The sequence below is a fragment of the Megalobrama amblycephala genome, linkage group LG20 (genome assembly GCF_018812025.1).
Source record: "Megalobrama amblycephala isolate DHTTF-2021 linkage group LG20, ASM1881202v1, whole genome shotgun sequence".
Classification (NCBI taxonomy): domain Eukaryota; kingdom Metazoa; phylum Chordata; class Actinopteri; order Cypriniformes; family Xenocyprididae; genus Megalobrama; species Megalobrama amblycephala.
Genome location: NC_063063.1, coordinates 33,963,685 through 33,987,972, shown reverse-complemented (window position 1 = coordinate 33,987,972; position 24,288 = coordinate 33,963,685). Strand labels below are relative to the sequence as shown.

The following is a 24,288-nucleotide window of genomic DNA, read 5'->3' as shown; positions in this document are numbered from 1 at the left end:
TCACTGGAAAACCAGACCCAGATAAAGAAGATGAAGATGATTTGTGCATGCTGTAAATCTCCAAACATACACAAACAGACACACTCTCACATATTGGAAGAGTGAAAGTCTGTCATCCATAAATCATCTTGTCGTCAACACAAATATCCCAGATTATACACAGATGATCGTTCACTCTGACGGCGTGTTTATAGAATCATTACAGCTGCGCTTCTGTCTGCTACACATACACAGCGTTGCTATGCAGTTGCTAGGGTGTTCTGTGCATGTTGCTACAATAAACGTTCCCAATGAGAGCTTTCACAGCGATGCCACAGAAGAACCCTTAAAAAAATGTGTTTTATTAATCTAAAGAACCTTTTTCTGCTATAAAGATGGAAAGATTCTTCATGGAACCATTATTTTTAAGAGGTGAAACTGAAGCTAATGATCTGAAGTACAATCCATGTCTGTAGCAGGAGATTTTATATTGAGGCATCAGGTGTTTTGTGGAACCCTAACATGAAATATGAGTTTTTTTGGGTGAAGTGAGAAAATGTGCAAAGTTACACAGTTGTTTTAAAGCCACTGAAGCGTTGAGCGCAGGTGATTAATGACGGGGCGCTTTCTGCAAGTCTGTGGAGATTGAAAATTAGCCACAGATTGGATACAAATACACTTTGCATCACACACATACACACACTTAAACATAGGCACACATGGAAACTCTTACCTCTAAACACATGTGCAGTGAGTAAGATAAATGAAGTCTCAACAAGCACTCCACAAACACACGCAGGCCTCCACCACAGACACACACACACCGTAATTTCCAGAGTATTTAAGCGCAGTGAGTCATGCCAGCGCCGCGGATGTTCGTGCTTCGGGTCGAAACTGCAGTCCAGATTCTCCCCGCTGAGGTGTTTAAATCAGGTTTGGCATCGACTCTCAAAGACTTTCTCAGGGCTGTTTTCAACAGTCCCTCCAAAGACAGCACAGCAGTCGCCGCTGTAATATTTCACTTCCAGGGAAACAGATGTCCGTTCTCGAGCCCAGATTGATGCGCTGTCTTTGTGAAACGGTTGCATGTGTGTGTTTGTCCGACAGAACACTCGACACATTCCTCTCAGACTAAACGCAGTGACTTCATAACTCATTACACTTCATCTCAGGTCAACATCACATCAAAACTGAGCCTTTTTACTTTCTTAAGCGATCAACTAAGACTGCATTTATTTGATCAAAAACGCAGTAAAAATTGTGAAATATTATTCCAATGTATATCTATGTGAATATATAGTAAAGTGTAATTTATTCCTGTGTTTTCAGCATCATTACTCCAGTCTTCAGTGTCACATGATCCTTCAGAAATCATTCTGATATGATGATTTGATGCTCAAGAAACATTTATGATTATTATCAATGTTGAAAACAGTTGTGCTTAATATTTTTACTTTTTTGGGCATTCTTTGATAAATTAAATTTCAAAAGTACAGTACTTGTTTGAAATCAATCTTTTGTAATATTATTAATGTCTTTATTGTCACAACAATTTAAGGCATCCTTGCTAAATAAAAAAAAAATGTTTGGTTAGACTTTATTTTAAGGTACCCTAGTGACGAAAAATGCTAAAATGTATCTGAAATACATTTATTTTGTTCTAAGTATACTACAAATACATTTACATATTTATGTGCTTAATATAAAATACCCATTTGATATACTAAACTGGTATACTTAAAGTCTGCTATAAATTGGAGCAACTCATTTTGTACTTAATGCACTTTAATTGTGCAGAAACAGTGCTGAGGTCCAACTAAAATATACTGAAATATTTTTAATTGTGCTGAAGTGGAACTAATGCAAGTATACTTCAGGTACACTTTAAATATCTAAAACACTTTTTATAGGCCTAATATTGAGAAATGTGCATTGTGCAATAAAAAAATACTCCAAATAAAGTTTAATTATAATTTTATATCAGTACGTCTTAAGTGATATGTCAATGTTAATGGATTTGAAGTATACTTAGTATAGATTTTAGTGTAGGGTTTTACATTTACATACTGAGTAATAATAATTAAGTACTTCATGTATAATCAGAGTTGGGGTTAGTTGCATGTAATTATGCTTAATTTAGCATTAATACTACAGTAAGTACATGCAACATATGTAAGAAGGACACAAATAAAGAGTTACCAAATGTTTTCTGAATACAGGAACTTCTGCTAGAAGCCATCAGAGACAAACACCGTCTTCACTGTTGCTGCTTCACAGCATGAATAAATAAATAAAGTCAAGAAACTCGTCAGAGAACATGTTTGTTCCATCAGGATAATCAGGAACGCGGCTGTATGAAGTTGTTCAGGATGATTGCAGTATGCAGGTGCTTCATTCTGAACACGAGATATGAGAAACACTGCAAACATGTGAAAACTACACGAGAGCTTCATCTGAGCTCTGCTGGCAATAACACGTCAGTGACAGCCGCATGAATCTTCTGCAGCGCTGCTTTCCACATAAACACAAAATATGGCATCATAAAAACAAATATAGCAGAGCGCTGCCATATCTGACCTCTGCTCTGAATACCTCAAATATTGTTTCAGGGGTGAAATCACTCATTTATGAGCACACCATGTGCTGCTGAACACCAGCGTCTGGAGAGGACCGTGAAAGTTACGTTTCAATTGAAACGAGGATCAGGACGAGATTACCAGAGTCCAGCTCACGACTGCTATAGAAATATCATATCAAACACGCAGAATCATCATCATCATCATCATCTTCATCGTCTCGATGTCGAGCTGCTGCGTATGGAAGCACAAATCATGATTGTGAGATGAAAAGTTGAAATAATGACTTTAAAAATATAATTATGGCTTAAAAGTCAAACTTATGACATATTAAGTTGAAATCATGAGATAAAAAAAATGTCAAAATTATGACATACTAAGTTTAGATTCATAATTAGGAGACAATTAAAATTGTGAGATAAAAAGTCAAAATTATGACATACTATGTTGAAATTTATAATTAGGAGATATAAAGTCAAAGCTATGACACACTAAATTGAAATTATAGCAAGTCATAATTATAAATTATGTCAATTAAAAAGTCAAAATTATGACAATCTTTAGTCTAAATTGGGAGATAAAAACAATTATGAGAAAAATAAAAATTATGAGATAAAAGTCAAAATTATGACATTAAGTTGCAAAATTTTGACATACTAAAATGAAATTATAACTCAAGTCATAATTAGGAGATATAAAGTCAAAACTATGACACACTAAATTGAAATTATAACAAGTCATAATTATAAATTATGTCAATTAAAAAGTCAAAATTATGACAATCTTTAGTCTAAATTGGGAGATAAAAACAATTATGAGAAAAATAAAAATTATGAGATAAAAGTCAAAATTATGACATTAAGTTGCAAAATTTTGACATACTAAAATGAAATTATAACTCAAGTCATAATTAGGAGATATAAAGTCAAAACTATGACACACTAAATTGAAATTATAACAAGTCATAATTATAAATTATGTCAATTAAAAAGTCAAAATTATGACAATATTTAGTCTAAATTGGTAGATAAAAACTTGAATTTACAACATACTAAATTGAGATTATGAGATAAAAACTCAAATGTATGACATACTAAATTGAAATTACGACAAATTGAAATTATGAGATAAAAGTCAAAATTATGACATTAAGTTGCAATTTTGACATACTAAGATGAAATTTTAACTCAAGTCATAATTAAGAGATATAAAGTCAAAACTATGACACACTAAATTGAAGTCATAATTATAAATGATGTCAATTAATACAATATTTAGTCTAAATTAGGAGATAAAAACTTGAATTTACAACATACTAAATTGCAATTATGAGATAAAAGCTCAAAGTGATGACATTAAGTATAGAAATTGAGATAAAAAGTCAAAACAGCTGACAGTTGAAATTTTCAATTTTGACAAAAAGTTATAATTAGGAGATAAAAAGTCAAAATTTTGACATACTAAGTTGAAATTATGAGATAAAAGCTCAGAGTGATGACATTAAGTATAGAAATTCAGATAAAAAGTCAAAATTATGACATACTAAATTGAAATTATGACATAAAAAGTCAAAATTATGAAATAAAGTTCTGACAGTTGAAATTGTGACTTAAGTGATAATTATAAGTCAGTTTTGACAAAAAGTTATAATTAGGAGATAAAAAGTCAAAATTACGAAATACTAAGTCGAATTTAAAGCATAAGTTTAAATTATTACATCAATTGTCACTTTCAACTTTTTGTCATAATTTTGACTTTATTCTCATAATTTAGACAAAGTATGCATAATTTCGACTTTTGTCATAATTTTTTTACTTTTTATTCTCATTACGGTCATAATTTTGACTTAGTATGTCGTAACTTCAACTTTTCACGCCGCCGACACAGATAAAGGCCTGTTACAGAAGCACGGCTCTGCTGATCTGAGATCAGAGGAAGACTTTGATGAAGGCTCTACTGTCGAGTCGCTCACATGTAAAGCTCAGCAGAAAGCGTTTAACGCCTCTCCTCAATGCGGCCTTTATACAGGCTCCAGCGACTCGATTACAAATACCAGCCTTCAAAATGTTGCCCAATTATCGGTTTCATTGGGCTGATGGATGCCAGCTGGGCTTTCAGGCTCTGGACTCGCTTTCAGCCCATAAGTCACTCTGACACGCGTCTCTGAAGTCAATCCAGAGGAAAAGTCCATAAAAATGTTCAAGCGTTAAACTGCAGAGCCATCAGGCTCGAATGCCGTCACACGCTTTAAGAGGAACCTGAGATGCGACCGATCACATGATCTCCCTGATCTCTGCTGTCCTCAGACTTCACCGAGAGCCTGATGCGAGCGTGTCGGGTGAGATTGAGAGCAGACGACGGGTGTGTTATCTTCTTCCTGACATGATACTTAACGCTTATCATGGAGAATGACTGACAGGATCATCATCACTGCAGAACAGATGCTCTATACGAGACACGAGATCTGTGCAGCTCCTGACTCTAACCAAGCCTCTCGTGATCACCAAGGCTGCATTTATCTGATCAAAAACAATTACGAAATATTATTACACTTTAAGTTTTCTACGTGAATATGTAGTAAAATATAATTTATTCCTGTGATCAAAGCTGAATTTTGACAGTCAATACTAAGATTTAATTATGAGATAAAAAGCCATATTATGACATATTAAGTTGAAATTATGACAGACAAAATTATGACATACATAAGTTGAAATTGAGAAAAAGTCAAAATTTTGACATACTACATCTTAATTATAATAAAAAGTCAAAATTATGCCACTAATTTGAAATTATGAGATTGTCAAAATTATGAGATAAAAAGTCAAAATTATGACATATTATAATTATGACATATTAAAATTATTACAGACGAAATTATGACATACATAAATTGAAATTGAGAAAAAGTCAAAACTATGACATACTAAATTTTAATGATAAAAAGTAAGAATTATGACACTTAATTGAAATTATGACAGTTAAAATAGGTAGATATTGAGATAAAATGTCAAAATTGACATTCTAAGTTGAAATTGGAAAAAAAAGTCAAAATTATGACACTAATTTGAAATTATGAGATAAAAAGTCAAAATTATGACACTAAATTTTAATTATGAGATAAAAAGTCAAAATTATGACACTAAATTTTAATTATGAGATAAAAAGTCAAAATTATGACACTAATTTGAAATTATGAGATAAAAAGTCAAAATTATGACACTAAATTTTAATTATGAGATAAAAAGTCAAAATTATGACACTAAATTTTAATTATGAGATAAAAAGTCAAAATTATGACACTAAATTGAAATTGAGAATAAAAGTCAAAATTGACATTCTAAGTTGAAATTGGAATAAAAAGTCAAAATTATGACACTAATTTGAAATTATGAGATAAAAAGTCAAAATTATGACACTAAATTTTAATTATGAGATAAAAAGTCAAAATTATGACACTAAATTGAAATTGAGAATAAAAGTCAAAATTGACATTCTAAGTTGAAATTGGAATAAAAAGCCAAAATTATGACACAAAATTGAAATTATGAGATAAAAAGTCAAAATTATGACATACTAAATTTAAATTATGATAAAAAAGTCAAAATTATGACATTAATTTGAAATTATGACAGACAAAATTGACATTCTAAGTTGAAATTGAGATAAGTCAAAATTATGACATACTAAATTTAAACTACGAAAAAGTCAAAATTACGACATACCAAGTTGAAATTATGACAAAGCTGAATTTTCAGCATCATTACTCCAGTCTTCAGTGTCACATGATCCTTCAGAAATCATTCTAATATGATGATTCGCTGCAATGCATCCATGCTGAATAAGTCTTAATTTCTTTGAAATTTAAAAAAAAAAAAAAAAAAAAAAAAAATGTACTGACCCTAAACTTTTCTACTGTACACTAAATACGTAAACCATTATGAGCTAGTTTTGCATGTTCAGATGTAAAGATCAGTTCTCATCAGCAGAAGAATAATGTTAAAGTTTGCATCACGTCTGCAGTATAAAGCATCGACACGGTGAAAGAAACTGCAAAAAGTGCCAGAAAAGAGGTCAGAATCACAATACAGTGTACATTTCTTACATCTAAAATTAAATAAAATGCTGGACTGATTTATGTGTGGAAAACTGAAGCTCCTGCAAGTCATCATGACCTGCAGAAAGTGTTTCAGCCACATGTATTAGATTACAGCGCCACCTGCTGGAGAATCTGATGAACTACAGCCTCTCCTCATACAGGGACACAATGAAACAGCAAAATCATTCTGTGCAAGTTCATTCCTGAGTTCAGCAACTTCATCTTTCTTTATTCACTCTATTGTTATCATACACAAACCTTCCCAAACCTGACAGCGAATAAATGTTTGATTAAATGTGGTCTTTAGTTTGGATCTGAGCCTGTTATATAACCCCAATCTCATCTGCATCAAACATGTGAAACCAGCCAACTCAGATTGATTTCAGATCAATAACTCAGTTTCAAGGTTGTCTGGAATGACTAATGAAAACATTAAAGTTAAACAAGCACAAGTTTAATGGCCTCGAGTTTGAATAGAGCATAACCTTCATCATGAGGAGAAATCTAAACGTGTTTTTAAACATATATTTGGCTACACAAACATGTGAAAACGCATTCAAATGAAGATATAGATTTTACTGGGCTCAATACTGTCTTTTCATGCATCAAAGCATTGCTCTCAAACAAAGGGATTCCTGTCATGTTTAATAATCAGGATTGGCGTCATTAAGCGGACAATCTCCACCCCCTGCTGCCAAAACTGGAGCCATTTTACAGAAGAAAGAAGAGCACGATCATCAGCAGCAGAAGAGAAGAAGAAACCACATAAAAACTGTGAGTTACAGCCGATCATATCTGAATATCTGCACATAATCGCTGATAATGATTGTTTATTGCAGTCATGCATGTTTCGAACAATCAGTTTCGCTTAATTATTAATGCATCTGATTTTGTAACGCATATTTATCTTGATTTATGACACCTCAAGCGAACATCAGCATTGCATTATTGTTCTTTACTTGTTTATTTGACTACAAGCGACAGTGAAGACGGATTAGGGGGAAAAAATCATTTAAATAGATCATTCTGGGGAGAAAAAAAACAGTAAATTAATGTATAACGTATTCGTGCACATTACAGCTGTCAATAAATTAAACGCTTTAAATAATAAGACAAATAAGAGTGTCCATGTGCAGAGCTGTCATGTGATCATGTCGTAATTCTCAGAGTTTAAGCGCAGAGAGAATTCAGGAGCGTTTAAATGTGTGAAACTGAATCTTTAGGGGTTTAATCCATATTCTAAAGATCAACTTTGATAGTCACTATGCTTAATTAATGCAAATACACATCTTAACTTATACATCATATTAATAGGGCATCATATCGAAAAAATAAAATCTTTAAAATCATATTCTATGATTAACTTTTCCTAATCTTACGAGAACGCGTATGCAAAAACAAACAAACAAACAAACAAACAAACATCACATCACTCGCGCATACTCGGTGTTTTACGGTAAGTGATTGATGTGTGGCGGTCGGTTCACGCTCACTTCAGTCAGTCAGATGTAAAAGTCTTCAGATTGAGGCTGTAATAATAATAATGTCATCTCATAACTTATCCAGAGAAGCGCTTATAGGCTCAGCGACGCTGGGAGTGATTTTTATAGCGGGATATTATGTGGGTAAGTGCCGAAACCAAAGAACTACAGCTGAAGTCAATGTGTGTAACTTTCCGGAAGTTCGTGTACTTTGATCCAACAAGACACAATTAAAGGCGCAGCACCCAATTAAATTAAACAAAACGACTTTACAGTTTCAGCTGTGCCTGGGAAAAATAAAGATCATGTGGTGTTATTTTTTTCCTTGTCTTTTGTTATAAAAGGTAAAGTTGAGATTTTTTTTTCTGTAAAAAAAAATAAATCATCACCTTTTTTCAAGACTTCCCACCTAAATGGCATACAGAAAATAACTAAGTATAACTAAAAATATGCAATATATACAATAAAAGTGCATTGTATTATTGGATAGTTTTGTGTTGATAGTGCAAAGAAAAGTGAGCATGTGGAATTGCAACCAATATATATATATATATTTTAGTAAAAATAAAACTGATCATAATTCACAACAACACAATTTTATGTTGAAATTGCAAATAAATATTACAAATATATACTACTACAGTACTACTACTACTAATTATTGTAATAAATAAATAAATGCATGTGTAATTGCAAAAAATAGTATCCAAGCAAATAACTGAGGTGTTTCGGTGAAAATACGCCATAAATGCAAAGATCACAATTTTATGTTGAAATTGCAAATAAATAAATACTACTGTATGTTGAAATTAAATAAATAAATACTACTACAGTACTACTACTACTAATTATTGTAAAAAAAAAAATAATAATAAAATAAAATAAATAATAATATATATATATATATATATATATATATATATATATATATATATATATATATAAAACTCTCCAAGCAAGTAACTTAAATATTTTAGTGAAAATAAAACTGATCATAAATGCAAACATCACATTTTATGTTGAAACTGCAAATAAATATTACAAATAAATACTACTACCGTACTACTACTACTAATTATTGTAAAAAAAAATAATAATAAAAATGAGTAATTGCAAAAAAATATCATCCAAGCAAATAACTGAGGTGTTTCAGTGAAAATACACCATAAATGCAAATTCAATTTTTTTTAAATTTTATGTTGAAATTGCAAATAAATAAATACTACTATATGTTGAAATTAAATAAATAAATACTACTACAGTACTACTACTACTAATTATTGTAAAAAAAAAAAAAAAAAAAAAAAAAATATATATATATATATATATAAACTCTCCAAGCAAGTAACTTAAATATTTTAGTGAAAATAATCTGATCATAAATGCAAACATCACAATTTTATGTTGAAATTTGCAAATAGTTAAATAATAGTAAAAATGTACACATGGAACTGAAATAAATCTGCAAGCAAGTGACTGAGGTATTTTAGTGAATTTATGTTGAAATTGCAAATAATTAAATAAATAATAATAACAATGAAATAATTCTTAAAAATTGCAAAAAATCCCACATGGAAAAAAGATTAAAATGTTGTTTTATGAAATGTACACTAGTGTAAATGACACACAGTACAGCCAAAAGTAATTTCTGATTTCCTCTTTCTACAGGCAAACGCAAATCTAAATTCTTCAGGATGTCGTCGGGTAAAAGCCACGTGGGTAAGAAAGACGATCCGGTGATGCAGTACCTGCTGAATCATTCCCTGCGGGAACATCCCGCCCTTAAAAAACTCCGGCAGGTAAAAACATCAGGGCTAAAAACTGCATATATGCATTTTATTATTTAAAAACAAGGCAATTCAAAGTCATTTCAAAGATATCACTACTAATAATAAACCTTTAAGATTAATATGTCTAAGAATAATTTGCAATGAACATCATTTTGAACTGCTGTGTTCAGTGAACATCTGATGAGTGTTTCCATCTCTAGAAAACCCTGGAGCACAAGCAGAGCTTTATCATGGTGTCCTGCGAACAGGCGCAGTTCATGGCAAATCTGGCCAGACTAATCAAAGCGCAGAAAGCCATTGAAATCGGTACGTGACTGTCATGCATTGCACAGATATAGTGTAAAACACTGGTCATGTGCTGAACTCCAGCCGTGTGTTCAGGTGTGTACACGGGCTATAACGCCATGAGCATCGCTCTCACCCTGCCTGAAGACGGGAAATTGATCGCGTGCGACGTCAACGAGGAATTCATCAACATCGGCAGACCCTTCTGGACACTGGTGAGATACTCGTGACGTGAGCAACGTAAAGTCTGACACTGTTTACCTTCTTAATGCTTGTTCCAGGTCTTAATATGTGCTTGACGCAATATATATATACAATTTCTGAGGGCTTCTTTCTGACATTCTTAACAGTAGAACCTGTATTTTCCGCAATCCCATAAATTGTTTAATATCGGATTGCATATTAATACATTTTATCTGTCCTTATCAGAGACCATAAACCTTCACCATCGCCTTTATGTGGGTTAATTTTTAACTTAAGAGACTTAGTTAATAAGTATCGACATTTACCCCCGTTTGCTCCAATGGATGTTCACTGAAATTAATATTCATAAAATTTGTTTGCTAACTAACTGTTAACAATTATTCTCAGTAAATCGCTGTCTGCACTGCACTATGATGTTTTATCAATACATTTATTAAGAAGATTTTGGATCTCTAGGTTCATGTATATGTGATCAGCAATCAGATTACATTCATTAACATTATAATCATGTATTTAATAATCTTCCTCTCATGTCCTGAAATCTTCTCAGGGTGGTGTTGAGCACAAAATCGACGTGCGTCTGAAGCCAGCACTGCAAACTCTCGGTAAGATCTGGATTTATTCAAGCATTATGAAATTATTCACATCTAAATAACCCTTAAACGTCTGATCGTTTCTCCTCATGTCCGACACACGAAAAACAGCAAAAAAAAGGTGAATGAACAGTAGAATCATTGAGATACTATTATTAGTTTTTAATTTTTTTAATTTCCCATTTGAATTTTAAAGTTTTAGTAATTTAACACTAAATGCAATTTGAAGTATTTACAAAGAAAAGTCCAAATATAGCTGCGAGCAACAATTATCGGGGTTCAAGCACATTAAGGTCTTTCAGCACATGCATAAAAAGGTATTGTGTTTTAATTATCAAGCCTGTAACAATCACGATCATAGATCGAAAAAGACAATTTACAGCCAAAAACAGACAATTTACAAAAGGATATATATGTTTTAAAGCTTTCTAACAGTTATCGAGGTTGAGCCAAAAATCTAGGACTAGTTCGCCAAAGTTGGTTTTGAAATAATCTCCAATATTTAACGAACGATTCGATGGACAGCAGGCGATCCTAGAGGCAAAGTTGCTCAGAATGACGAGTTCTACCATGTGGTATGAATGTCGTGGACGTGTGCGAAAAATCGCGTGATATACAATCCTTCATGCATGTGAAAAACGTGAAGGCGCCCCCCGGTGGCCGATTACTGTCGACTTTCCCACAGGCCTCTAGGGCCGTGAGTCAAACAGGCCCAGTGAGTTGCATTCAGATTGGCCTCCGTTAACCTTTTCTGACAGCCGCTCAAACTTCATTGGTCAGTGGCAGCCGTGTTTTTCCAAATACGCAAATGTCACAATCGAGGCACCTTAGACAAAATGCCAGTTTTCAAGTCAATCGGATGGACTGTTGTGTAGCTATAGCCGTTTTTCCCATGTTATAGCGCCACCAAGTGGCCAGTCATCACATCCTTTTTCACATGACCACAGAACGAGTCCGTACATAGGTGTACCAAGTTTGGTGAAATTATCTCATTCCATTCTAGAGTTACAGCAGTTTTAGTAAAAGTGGCCACGCCCACTTCGATCATTTTGGTGAAATTTCGATTTTTTCTTTTTTTCCTGTAATTATTGACAATCAGACTCTCCAGAGGATCTTTCTGCACTGGTTTGGTTCCTATCTGGTGAAAAACCAGATAGGAACCAAAGTATGTTTTTCGACAAATTAAAAATTCCTGGGAATTTCAGAGACGTGCGTTTTGTTCGTCGAACGGTTTAGGAGTTATGAGCAAAAAAAATATTTGTTTAAAATATACACTGATGTACATTAGGTCACATAAGCTTGGAACAGTGACATCCTGAGACATCTGGAAATCTAGAGGTTTTTTAATTTCATATTATAACAAATTAAATCATATTAACTATAAAAATTTGTTAAAGACTTTATGATGAATGTTTTAAACATGACCAACCTTAAAAATAAAACATGAGCCGAAAATTGGAATTGCGGTCTGAACGTGTCCTTTGATAATGTTTGTTGTTGTTAGATGAGCTTCTGGCTTCAGGTCAAGCAGAGACGTTCGATTTCGTCTTCATCGATGCCGACAAAGTCAACTACGACAACTACTATGAGAAATCCCTGCAGCTGGTCAGGAAAGGAGGAATAATCGCTATAGATAATGTGAGTGTATAATGTTGGGTTGAACCGATGTATCCGTTAGCGGAGGGCTGAATAACACTGCTGTTCTCCTTCAGGTCCTGTGGAGCGGTAGAGTGGTGAACCCAGAAGAGGGCGACGTCGACACCATCGCAATCGATAAGCTGAACAAGAAGCTCCACCGAGATATCCGAGTCAATCTGAGCATGCTCACTGTGGGCGACGGCCTAACATTAGCATTCAAAATCTGACGTTAGAGTGACACGTTACAGACTGAAGAAACTCATTCATTTACATTGCTTTGTAATAATTGAAGTTTGACCAAATAAATATAAAGTTTTGTATTGAAATGCTCATAGTGCCAACTATTGTACAATGTATTTGTAGTAGAATTTTTAAATAAACAAAATTACTGCACTGGAATCTGTAATATTTTATAGGAACAGTTTGAATATATGTATTCTAGTTTTAAAAAAGGATTTTGTTTTTAATAAATTTATAGCAATTTTGTTTGAGTTTTTGTTTTTTAATGTCTATCTAGTTTTTATTCCAGGTTTAGTTAAGTTGGCTTGAAAAAGCCAACTTACTGTTATGCTATTTTCTTCTGAGACTAAAATTTCCAACTCTAACTCCTCCTAGAGCTTTAACTCTACATACTCCAAACTCGGGTCAGATCTTCAGACTGTTCTGACTTAGTGTGCTATATCTTTTCTAACTGATCGGACTTACGGTTTTCCTAAAAAAGACTGTTAAAGCTCGGAAAAATCCCATTGACTTTCATTGACGGAATGTTCAAATGAGCCAAGACTGTTCAAACTCCAACTGTCAAAATTCAAATTTAAACAACGGAAGCCCATTAGACTCAAGTGCCATTCTATGTACTATTTCTAATCCATTGAAACTCATTCAAACTCATAAACTCATCTATCTATCTAATCTATCTATCTATCTATCTATCTATCAAACTAACTCTATCAAACTAAATCTATCAAACTAAATCTATCAAACTAAATCTAGCAACACCCTATCAACCACCCCGAGTACCCTAGCAACCGCATAGCAACACCTTAGCGACCACCCCGAGTACCCTAGCAACCGCATAGCAACACCATAGCGACCACCCCGAGTACCCTAGCAACCACATAGCAACACCATAGCGACCACCCAGAGTACCTTAGCAACCGCATAGCAACACCATAGCGACCACCCAGAATACCTTAGCAACCCTAGCAAACACATAGCAACACCTTAGCAACCACACAGAGCACCCTAGTTAGGGCTGGGGGATATATCGCATGTGATTGTCACGCGCATTTTGTCAGTAAAACCGGTTCCCTGATTACCGCTAAATCGCCATCACCTGCTTTCAAATGGAGCGGCATTTAATAAACAGAACCATAGTTCACTGATAAGCCACGCAATATCACGTTCATATCTTAGATGTATCGCCTTCGATAATGAACGCGATATTGCGTGGCTTATCAGTGAACTACGGTTCTGTCTATTAAATGCCGCTCCATTTGAAAGCAGGTGATGGCGATTTAGCGGTAATCAGGGAACCGGCTTTACTGACTAAATGCGGGTGACAATCACATGCAATATATCCCCCAGCCCTAACCCTAGTACTATCAAAATTACTAAACTAAAACTGAAACTTTCAAACTGAAAACTTATAAAACTGCTTCAAACTTTCTGGACTGGCTTTTTCAAGCCAACTTAAAGTTTGTCTTGACAAACTTTTTTTTATCTAGTTTTAGTTATTTTACTACATCAAGGTACACTATGCAACTTTTGGCCCTCTAGCGGTTAAAAAAATGCATTTCTGCGGAAGAATATTATTTTGGTGAAACAATGATGTGCTTCGGCTCTGCTGACTGCGGATGAATATGAGCCTCCACAACAGATAATGCTTTACAATGAACTACATGTGGCGAATTATCTGTTCAATAAAACACCTTACTCACCTGTTAAATAATAAAAATGCCATCATCCCTCAGTTTTCGCAATCTCCTAAATCCAAGCCTTTGATTTTTGTTTCATTACGCGCTCTGTCGCGTTCTCTTTTATCCAGCATCTCCTCTGTTCGGCGTTTGTTTAAATCAGTTGATTTCCCGGAAATTTAGCGATCTATGTCAACATTTCTCGCTCGATGTGACAACTAACCTCCGCCACTCCCACAACAAACATGCGGCAAAGCAGCAGGAGCAACTTTTCTCTGACGGATATGACGAGACGCGCACGAGCGAGTGATGCATGGGCGCAATTTCCCGCGAAAACCGTCCCGTCAGGTCTAAAATACAAACATTTATCACTTACCACAGTGAATCAAGGTAAGACAAAAACGCATTTTCGAAGAAACATTTATTATATTGACTCGTTATTAACCTATGCAACTCTGGACGAGTGACGTATGGACGCAATTTCCCGCGAAAACCGACCAGTCATGTCTAAAAAAACACATATAATAGTATTACCATATTGAATCAGGGTAAGACAAAAACACGTTTGATGATGTATTGACACATTATTTATATTTTGTTAATTTTGAACAAAAAAATGTATAGTGTTTCATAAAAATATTGCCTTATCAAATTGCTGAAATAAATTAAGATTTTATTATATTTCAGTTAACATTTACATTACTTCAAGTAATGAACATTTATTTTTCATGCTTATATTTAAAGGGTTAGTTCACCCCAAAATTAAAATAATGTCATTAATTACTCACCCTCATGTCGTTCCACACCCGTAAGACCTTCATTCATCTTCAGAACACAAATTAAGATATTTTTGATGAAATCAGATGGCTCAGTGAGGCCTGTATAGCCAGCAATGACATTTCCTCTCTCAAGATCCATTAATGTACTAAAAACATATTTAAATCAGGTCATGTGAGTACAGTGGTTCAATATTAATATTATAAAGCCACGAGAATATTTTTGGTGCGCCAAAAAAACAAAATAACGACTTATTTAGTGATGGCCGATTTCAAAACACTGCTTCAGGAAGCTTCGGAGCGTTATGAATCAGCGAATCATGATTCGGATCGCGTGTCAAACTGCTGAACCAAAAATATTCTCGTGGCTTTATAATATTAATATTGAACCACTGTACTCACATGACCTGATTTAAATATGTTTTTAGTACATTAATGGATCTTGAGAGAGGAAATGTCATTGCTGGATATGCAGGCCTCACTGAGCCATCGGATTTCATCAAAAATATCTTAATTTGTGTTCTTACGGGTGTGGAACGACATGAGGGTGAGTGATTAATGACATTATTTCCATTTTTGGGTGAACTAACCCTTTAAATATAACCACTCTGTAAATATTTTGGAATTCATGGAAATAAATTGGTTGCACATCTCAATTTTTATTAAGTGTGAACATTCAGGTTGGAATTATTAGGTTGGCATGAATCATATGATCACAATGTGAAGTGCAGTTAAACACAAAACATTTCCAGTTTAAGGACTTTATTGCAAAGGTTGACATACACAAGGGTGTGATTGTGCGGTTCGGCGGGGAAACGCTCCGGTCGCCTCAAGCGTCTGCGTGAGTGTTTCTGGAGAGGTTGTGTGGAGACAACAGCAGCTTCGGCTCTCCAAACATCTCACTAGAGAACCCGTTTCAACACGATAAAGCCTGAATACAGGGAGAAGAACTACCACAACAGCCAACAGAAGCGTCTGAACGTCACTAAACGGCAGCGGCATGTGCAAATCATCATCTACATTCAAAAGAACATTGAAGGAAAAGGTCAGGCCAAAATTAGACTTCCCATTTACTGACCCTCCTTTTGATCCAAACACAAATGCAGCTTTTTCTACACAAGTTAGTAAGAGTCTGTCGAGCTCCGGAAAGGACAGGAAGTCAAATCATTTTCGAAGTATAATTATGTTGCTCACACAAAGCCATCATGTGGTTTCAGAAGACTTTTAGTGCACAAATCATACGGATTACTTTAGATTGCTTTTTATTGTTATTGTGTTCCTTATTTTAGAGCTTGACAGTCGTGGTCACTACATTGTTGTATAGAAAAGAGCTGTCCAGTTATCATAATGCAGCATAAAGGTTTGCAACAACATGAGTTTGAATAAATAATAAATTACATTTTTGGTGAACTATTCGTCAGAAGAAATGCCTGTACAGAAGCACATACAGAGTGAAAGCGCTGGTTTGGAGAGAAATATTGACTGAAGGTAGTGCTGTAAATAAATAAGAGACGACGATTGGGTTTGGGTTCAGCACTCGGTTTAAACGAGAGACGGTCGTCTGCGTGTGGAGATGTCAGACTCTTCCCTTTCGCGATGTTCCCATGAGTCGGAGATACGGACGCTACGCCTCCAGCTCCAGCCCCAGACCCAGTTTATGGCCTCCAGCATTGATGCTCTTTCCATCGACCAGGGCGGAAAGAGTCAGCTTCACTCCTGCACACACACACACACACACACAGTAGCATTAGACAGGTTTCTCACATCAGCACACAAGCGACGCAGCTCACATTTTACCCCCAAATCAAAAAAGAAGAAATCAGAGGTTATATTCTGTACAAAATACTTCCAGTCAAACCAAAATTTATTCAGACACCTTGAACATTTCATTCATGTTTGAATAATTTTTGGTTCCAAATCTTTATGAATTTTACTGGTAGTCCACTGTATGAAGAATTTTTGGGTATAATATGTCAGTTTACTTTATTTTGCTATCCTCATTTGCATAGATGAACTATAGTGTCTTGAACCAACTAGTAAAAATCAAATTATATTGCATAGATATGACAGAAACACTGTCGGTATGAAAGACTGCATGTGCCTGCGGTTACAAAAATGCTGCACTACTTTTTATTAGAAAAAAAAAAAAAAAAATAATAATAATTTTATACAAAAACAAAATAAAATAATAAAATGAAATTTAATACAAAAATTTAAAATTAAATAAAAAAATATACACAAATTAAAATGAAAAACTACACGTTTTATAATATATATATATATATATATATATATTATAAAAACGTGTAGTTTTTCATATATATATATATATACACACAGTATATAATTTTTTGTTTGTTTTTTTGGTATAAATTATTTTGTGCTTTTTATTTTATATATATATATATATATATAAAAATAAAAAGCACAAAATAATTTATACCAAAAAAACAAACAAAAAATTATATACTGTGTGTATATATATATATATATGAAAAACTACACGTATAAATTATTTTGTGCTTTTTATTTTTATATATATATATATATATATATATAAAAATAAAAAGCACAAAATAATTTATACCAAAAAAACAAACAAAAAATTTAAAATTACACAAAATAAAATAAAAATTAAATTAAAAAAATATGCAAAACAAAACATAAAAAATATAATAAAAAAAAATTATATATATATATAAAAAAAAAATATTAAAATTTAAAAATATATACAATAATAAAAAATAATTTTATGCAAAACAAAGTAAAATAAGATTATGTAACAAAATATTTTATACAAAATGAAAAAAAAGAATAAAAATAAAAAAACAAAAAAAAAATGTTATACGAAATTTTATACAAAATTAAAATAATAAATTACATTTTTATACAAAAACAATGTTTCATACAAAACAAAAATACAATAAAAAAAAAAAAAAAAAAAAAAAAAAACACCTAAATAATTTTATACAAAAAAAAATATAACACAAACACACTGACCTGGTCTGAGGGTCTGAGTGTAGCCGATCCCGACCAGACTGGAATTATTCACTTTAGCCTGAGAGGAAAACACAGAAAACACGGACGCTGTGAAATTATGCATCTAGGTTTGGGTTTTACATGTTTCACTGTCCTTCTATGGAGAATCCAGGGAATCAAAGGAAAGGGAAACTCACACTAATGGAGGAGCTGGAGTCCAGCATGTACTTGGCGGCGATGCCGAAGCGTGTGCTGCTGTTTCCGGCGGTCCAGGACAGATTCACTGCCGTCTCCAGGTCATCGCTCACTTTCTGATAAATAGAGCCGCCAAACTCCGTCCCATCATTCCTACACCACAGACAGAAGAGTTGAACACACAGTGAAGCATCAGATAAATGAGGACGACACCGGCGGATCTACAGGGAATATCCTGCTCTAGAAACAGAACAGCCATCAATCGACTGCTGCATCATGGGATTGAGTGTTGATACATGTTTCATGTTTTCAATTATATTGATACATAATTAATAAACATTATTATTATTATTATTATTATTATTAATGTTTACTAATTATGAATAATTTATAATTATAATAAGAGGAATAACTAAATAATCATTAAATAATAAATGAAAATGTTTTTTATTACTTAAAATTATATTTAATAAATGCATCAAATAAAAAAAAAATATTAATCATAATTATACATATATAAAATCAACATGATTCTATATAATTATTAATAAGAAATGAGTTATTGTTATCGTTATTTTTACAATTAGAATGATATAGTTTTAAAATAACAATAATAATGTTATTATTTATAAATAATAAAAAATAATTATTAATATAATCACGTTATCAATTATGAATAATTAGAAGTATAATAAGAGGAATAGTTATAATAATCATTAAAATAATAATAAATGATAGTATTTATTACTTAATTATATTTATAAAATACATAAAAAATCTTAATTTTTAATCATAATTATATAAATATATAAAATTAAAATGATTCTATAAGTAATTACCGTAATAATAATTATTATTATTGTTGTTATCAATTTTTACAACTAGAATATTATAATTGTTTACAAATAATAATAATATTGTTATTTATTACTTATAAATAACAACAAATATTTTATTTAATAAATTTAATATCAAATAAAATCATTGTTTTTCTTATTATTGTGTGTATATATTTTTGTTAATCATAATATTATTTGCTATTATTTATTATTAGTTATTCCTAAAATGATTATAAATAATAATAATTATTATTAATTATATAATAATAATAATAGTAGATATGTAATATAAATATTATTAAATAATATTAAATTGCTAAAGCAGAACGTACACATTAGTATGCAGCTGGAAGTCTCCGGTCTTGTATCCGATCGCAAAGTTGCTACGAGTCATTTTGGACTTGGCGCTGTCAAAGGTCATCTGGTAGCCGGCGAGCCAGCCCTCGTATCCCAGCACGGCCGTTCCGTGGACGGCAGGACCGGCAAAGTCGAAATCCACATCACAGCCCACGTTCACGAACTCACGCTTATAGGCCGACTTCACCTTGCCACTCTTCTTGCTATCAAAATAACACAAATAAACGTTAAAATCCCCTCGTCTAAAGCTCACGATGCATGTCTGGATCAACATGCACATTGCCCAATTTCTATATATCCTAATTATTGTTAATATGTAATTCATTTTTCCAGGAGCTCATTGCTTCTACCTTCAGTTAAACTGCTAACAGTGATTGTAAATTAATTGCCTAAATTATTACATTATTTGCTAACTGCATTCTTTAAATTGTAATGTTGACATGCATTCTCTGTAAAGCTGCTTTGAAATGATATGTATCGTGAAATAAACAATATACAAATAAAAAATATACAAATAAATGTGAATTGAATTGAATTGAATTATGACGTCATCATACCCAGTGTTAGGCGAGAAGGTCGTGTCAAAGGTCAGCTTCAGTCCTTTGGTGATCTGTGAAATACAAAATATGGTTTTTAGAGGGGCACAGTATATTATGCACTAATTTTGCCTTTTGTTGCAAAAGTGAACGCCCCCTAACCTCACTGCTGTGACTTCAGTCATTCTGTGTGTGTGTGTGTGTGTGTGTGTGTGTGTGTGTGTGTGTGTGTGTGTACCTGGTCCTCGACGGTGATCTCTGTGCCCAGCGTATTGTCCGTGTTCCACTTCTCCGTGAAGGTCAATCCGTACTCGGCCCATTTATACTTGGTCTCCAGGTTCCCGCTGACCTTGTTTGAGTCCATGTTAGACGTGCCACATGTTTTAAACTCCTAATAAGGGGAAAAAGAGACAATATTGTATTATAAAGCAGCCTGCACAGCCTAGACGACATCTAAGGAAGGTCATTACATGTTTTACTATAGAATATTGTGCACAGGAAGACCAGAAAATACGTACCACTCCGTTCGCAGACTTGGTTTTAACATCGAGCTTCACCATTCCAAAACCTTTTCCGTTTGAAAACACACATGAGAAAATATGATAAAACATATTATGATAAACACAATATGATAAATACGCTTTATGTACAGATGAGGAACATTACCGTAGCCCTTATTGAAGACGTCCTTCGCAGCCTTTCCGAGGTCTGCGTATGCTGGAGGAACAGCCATTATATCTGAAAACACAATGAAAAACTATGATTTTAATCGTGTGTGTTTGAGAGCGGTACTGCAGGTTTAAGATGAGTGACAGTTTTAAAGTGCCACTAATGATAAGGCTGCAAGCACATTATGCAACCACCCAGGTTACCATAGCAACCGCCTAGCAACCGCCCAGAACACCCTAGCAACCGCCTAGCGACACCTTAGCAACCACCCCAAGTACCTTAGCAACTGCCTAGCAACCACCCAGGTTACCATAGCAACCGCCTAGCAATCGCCCAGAACACCCTAGCAACCGCCTAGCAACACCTTAGCAACCACCCCAAGTACCTTAGCAACCACACAGGTTACCCTAGCAACCGAGTGGCGAATTTTGCCACTGCAAGCACCATTCACATTTTCTTCTTCTAGTTCTATTTTCAATGTTGTTTTGGTGTCTCCTACAGCAGGTTTACACTCATCCAAGGTCAAAAACTAGGGGTGGGAATTATGCAAATTAGTAGCAAACCTACAGCAGGAGTGAGACTGAATTACTGACGACTCATTTCAGTTCAGAATCGATTCTTTCTTTTAGGAGACAAAAACTCCATTTATCTTTGATCTTTAAAGCTTTGTAGACCTTTTACATTCACAAACAGCTTTATTATGAAAGGAAATATTCAAATATCCTAATATAAGCACATTAAAGTTCAACATGTACGTTATGTGTGCTCCAGACATGAATGATTCCTCAAATCATGTGTTGTTGAGGAAGTGAAACCGCTAAAAAATCCTGCAGACATTTGTGTGCGTTTTGGATCATGTGATGAGTGTTATTATGAATCCTCCTGCACACACACACACACACACACACACACACACACACACACACACACACACACACACATCAGGTGTGGTCAGAGTAAACAGACACACCTCTCATTTATCCAGGATCAGAACAAACCTCAAACACACTGGATTCACAGAACACCTGCACCTTTACAACGGTATCCCACAATGCAACGAGTCAAATTTTTGGTTTGACTGTGGTTATTTTGCTTCATTTAATGAGATTCACCCAGATATTAATTTCAACGCTCACGTTGCATAGATATGACAGAAACAGTCTGCGGTTACTAAAATGCTGCACAACTTTTTATTAGAAAAAAATAAAATACAAAATTTTATACAAAACAAACAAAATAAATAAAATAATAAAATGAAATTTTTTACAAAAATCTTAAATTAAATTTTATACACACAAAAAATAAAATAAAACAAATTAAAATGAAAAACAAACATATATATATATATATATATAGCACAAAATAATTTATACAAAAAACAATAAAAAATTAAAAATTAAATTAAATTACACAAAATAAAAAAAATAATAAATAACATGCAAAACTACCAAAACAAAAAAAATAATTTTATGTAAGCAAATAAAAGCACAAAATAATTTATACAAAAAACAAAACATAAAAAAAATTTAATTACACAATAAAATAATAAAATAAAAACAAAAACAAAAAATAATTTTATGCAAACAAATAAAAAAAAACAATATAATTTATACCAAAAAAAATTAAAAAATTAAAAATGACACAAAATAAAATTAATAAAATAACAAAAATATGCACAACATAAAAAAAATTATGCAAACAAAAAATAAAGCACAAAATAATTTGATAATAAAATATAAAATTAAAAAATACATACAAAATAAAATGTAAAAAAGATAATTTTATGTAAAAAAAAAAAAAAAAAAAAAAAAAAAAAAAAAAAAGAGTAAAATAAAACAGTCCCTTCCTTTTAAACTTTAATGAATTAATACATTTTATTGACTTATTTTATCAATCATCAGAACATCACATAGAACATTCATAAAACTTCTGCTGTCAATAATTTCCTGGCAATTATATTATATTTTAAATAATAAAAATTATAATAATTCCTTTTAAATTTTGTTCTGACTGTATTATTGTCCATACATATATATATATATATATATATATATATATATATATATATATATGTTTATTTGTTACATGCACAACAATAAAGCAGGTAAAGGTAATTTCTGGTGGTAAAATTTTATTTATATAAACTGAAAGACAAAAAAAAAAAAAATATTAAGAGATTAACTTAATAGCAAAAATGTATTTTATAGAGATAAACATTCGAACCACCCTATACATTCTAAACAAAAGCCTCCAGCTGTTGACCCGCAGCCGCCTGCCTGCCTGTCTGTCTGTCACCGAACCGAACCGAGCCTGGCCCGGAGCAGCGCGCGAGCCTCCTGATCAGCTTCAGTGTTCATTTTAAAGCCCAGAATCACACCAGCAGACACACACACGGAGGAGTTTTAAAGGTTTAAACTGCACTAACCTGAGAATGCAGGTCGAACCTGAGCAGCAGAACCGAGCCGAGCTTCAGATGAAGGAGACTCGCGTCGCGCTACACGCTAATGCTAACACAGCAGCATCAGGACCTCTGAGAGCCGCCTCGCATAACGCCTGACCTAAATTATATATTCAGCAGATCTTCTGCTTTATATAATAATAACTGGACAGAAAATGCACTTTTATGAATTTTACATTTTATTATAATGGCAGACAAACACATCTAGAGCATCTCAAATCTCACAATAATATTCCACTCAGATCTTCAAAAATACATTTCAGCCTTAAAAAAAGTCCTTAAGAGGCTGAATGGCATTTTCAAGCACTTCACAATGAAATTATCTACAGATGATGAGCACAAGCTCTGGTTAGATCGTGTTATGCAGCATATTTTAAAAGGAAGTACATTAATTATTTGGCAGCAAACTAATGTTCCTCATCCCCGAGCTACCTTTCACAATGTTTCTTATTTTAATTACTAATTTTTTTAATGTTTTTGATTCAGTATTATATACTGCAAAAAGGGAAATGTCAGAAGTTTTAAACAAATAACATTATAATACCGGCGTTATAATTCTGTACATCTCATGAGGTCTCTATAAATACACCAAATTAAAATCTAATGACCTACACAGAGAATCTCATCAAAACTATAAAACACCTTCACTCCATTAAACATCCCTTAAGACATGAGATTCCTCTGTTTTACCATCACATACTTCTTTGTAAACATTCAAAAACTAATACCCTCATAATCAGTAAATCTGAAAATAAATCAGAACATCAATGCAAAAACGTCTGTATAAAGTCTAAGACACGAACCATTGGCAACTGGAATGATGCTGTTAAAAAACTCACTAAGTTTGGCGAGATTTGCTTTTCAAAACACTCATTAAATGGGGAAAAGTTACAGTAAAAATGACAAAACTGAGAGTGA

At 33.1% G+C, this 24,288-nt stretch overlaps 2 protein-coding genes and 1 long non-coding RNA gene across 3 annotated transcripts in view; 1 reads left to right on the top strand and 2 right to left on the bottom strand.

Annotated features, from left to right (window-relative positions):
• LOC125255356 overlaps positions 1-15,349 on the bottom strand; it is a 65,235-nt gene extending 49,886 nt beyond the window's left edge. The window contains exon 1 of the long non-coding RNA XR_007181887.1: positions 14,586-15,349. This is a non-coding gene — a long non-coding RNA (uncharacterized LOC125255356). The remainder of the gene's footprint in view (positions 1-14,585) is intronic.
• On the top strand, positions 8,124-13,131 carry LOC125255355 (catechol O-methyltransferase domain-containing protein 1-like). Its single transcript, XM_048170523.1, has 7 exons — positions 8,124-8,279; positions 9,804-9,934; positions 10,126-10,231; positions 10,307-10,425; positions 10,965-11,019; positions 12,512-12,645; positions 12,720-13,131. The coding sequence occupies exons 1-7, from the start codon at positions 8,198-8,200 to the stop codon at positions 12,870-12,872; spliced, it is 780 nt and encodes a 259-aa protein (XP_048026480.1). The 5' UTR covers positions 8,124-8,197; the 3' UTR covers positions 12,873-13,131.
• Positions 15,350-16,082: 733 nt separating the features above from the next.
• Positions 16,083-23,483, bottom strand: LOC125255500 (voltage-dependent anion-selective channel protein 2-like). The gene is made up of 9 exons (XM_048170796.1): positions 23,338-23,483; positions 20,910-20,981; positions 20,762-20,811; positions 20,482-20,634; positions 20,265-20,317; positions 19,683-19,910; positions 18,514-18,664; positions 18,338-18,395; positions 16,083-17,053 (listed from the first exon to the last, which is right to left on the bottom strand). Exons 2-9 carry the CDS (start codon positions 20,974-20,976, stop codon positions 16,962-16,964), a joined length of 852 nt encoding a protein of 283 aa, XP_048026753.1. The 5' UTR covers positions 20,977-20,981; positions 23,338-23,483; the 3' UTR covers positions 16,083-16,961.
• Between the last annotated feature and the right edge of the window lie 805 nt (positions 23,484-24,288).

What these genes read in the sequence shown, in the direction of transcription:
- LOC125255355 (XM_048170523.1), top strand. Translation starts at nt 8,198, where the DNA reads ATGTCATCTCATAACTTATCCAGAGAAGCGCTTATAGGCTCAGCGACG. An exon ending in GCAGACCCTTCTGGACACTG is followed by an intron (nt 10,426 to 10,964) that starts GTGAGATACTCG and finishes AAATCTTCTCAG; the next exon opens with GGTGGTGTTGAGCACAAAAT. An exon ending in GCCAGCACTGCAAACTCTCG is followed by an intron (nt 11,020 to 12,511) that starts GTAAGATCTGGA and finishes TGTTGTTGTTAG; the next exon opens with ATGAGCTTCTGGCTTCAGGT.
- LOC125255500 (XM_048170796.1), bottom strand. Translation starts at nt 20,976, where the DNA reads ATGGCTGTTCCTCCAGCATACGCAGACCTCGGAAAGGCTGCGAAGGAC. An exon ending in TTCCAGCTGCATACTAATGT is followed by an intron (nt 18,665 to 19,682) that starts GTACGTTCTGCT and finishes TCTGTGGTGTAG; the next exon opens with GAATGATGGGACGGAGTTTG. An exon ending in CACTCAGACCCTCAGACCAG is followed by an intron (nt 17,054 to 18,337) that starts GTCAGTGTGTTT and finishes GTGTGTGTGCAG; the next exon opens with GAGTGAAGCTGACTCTTTCC.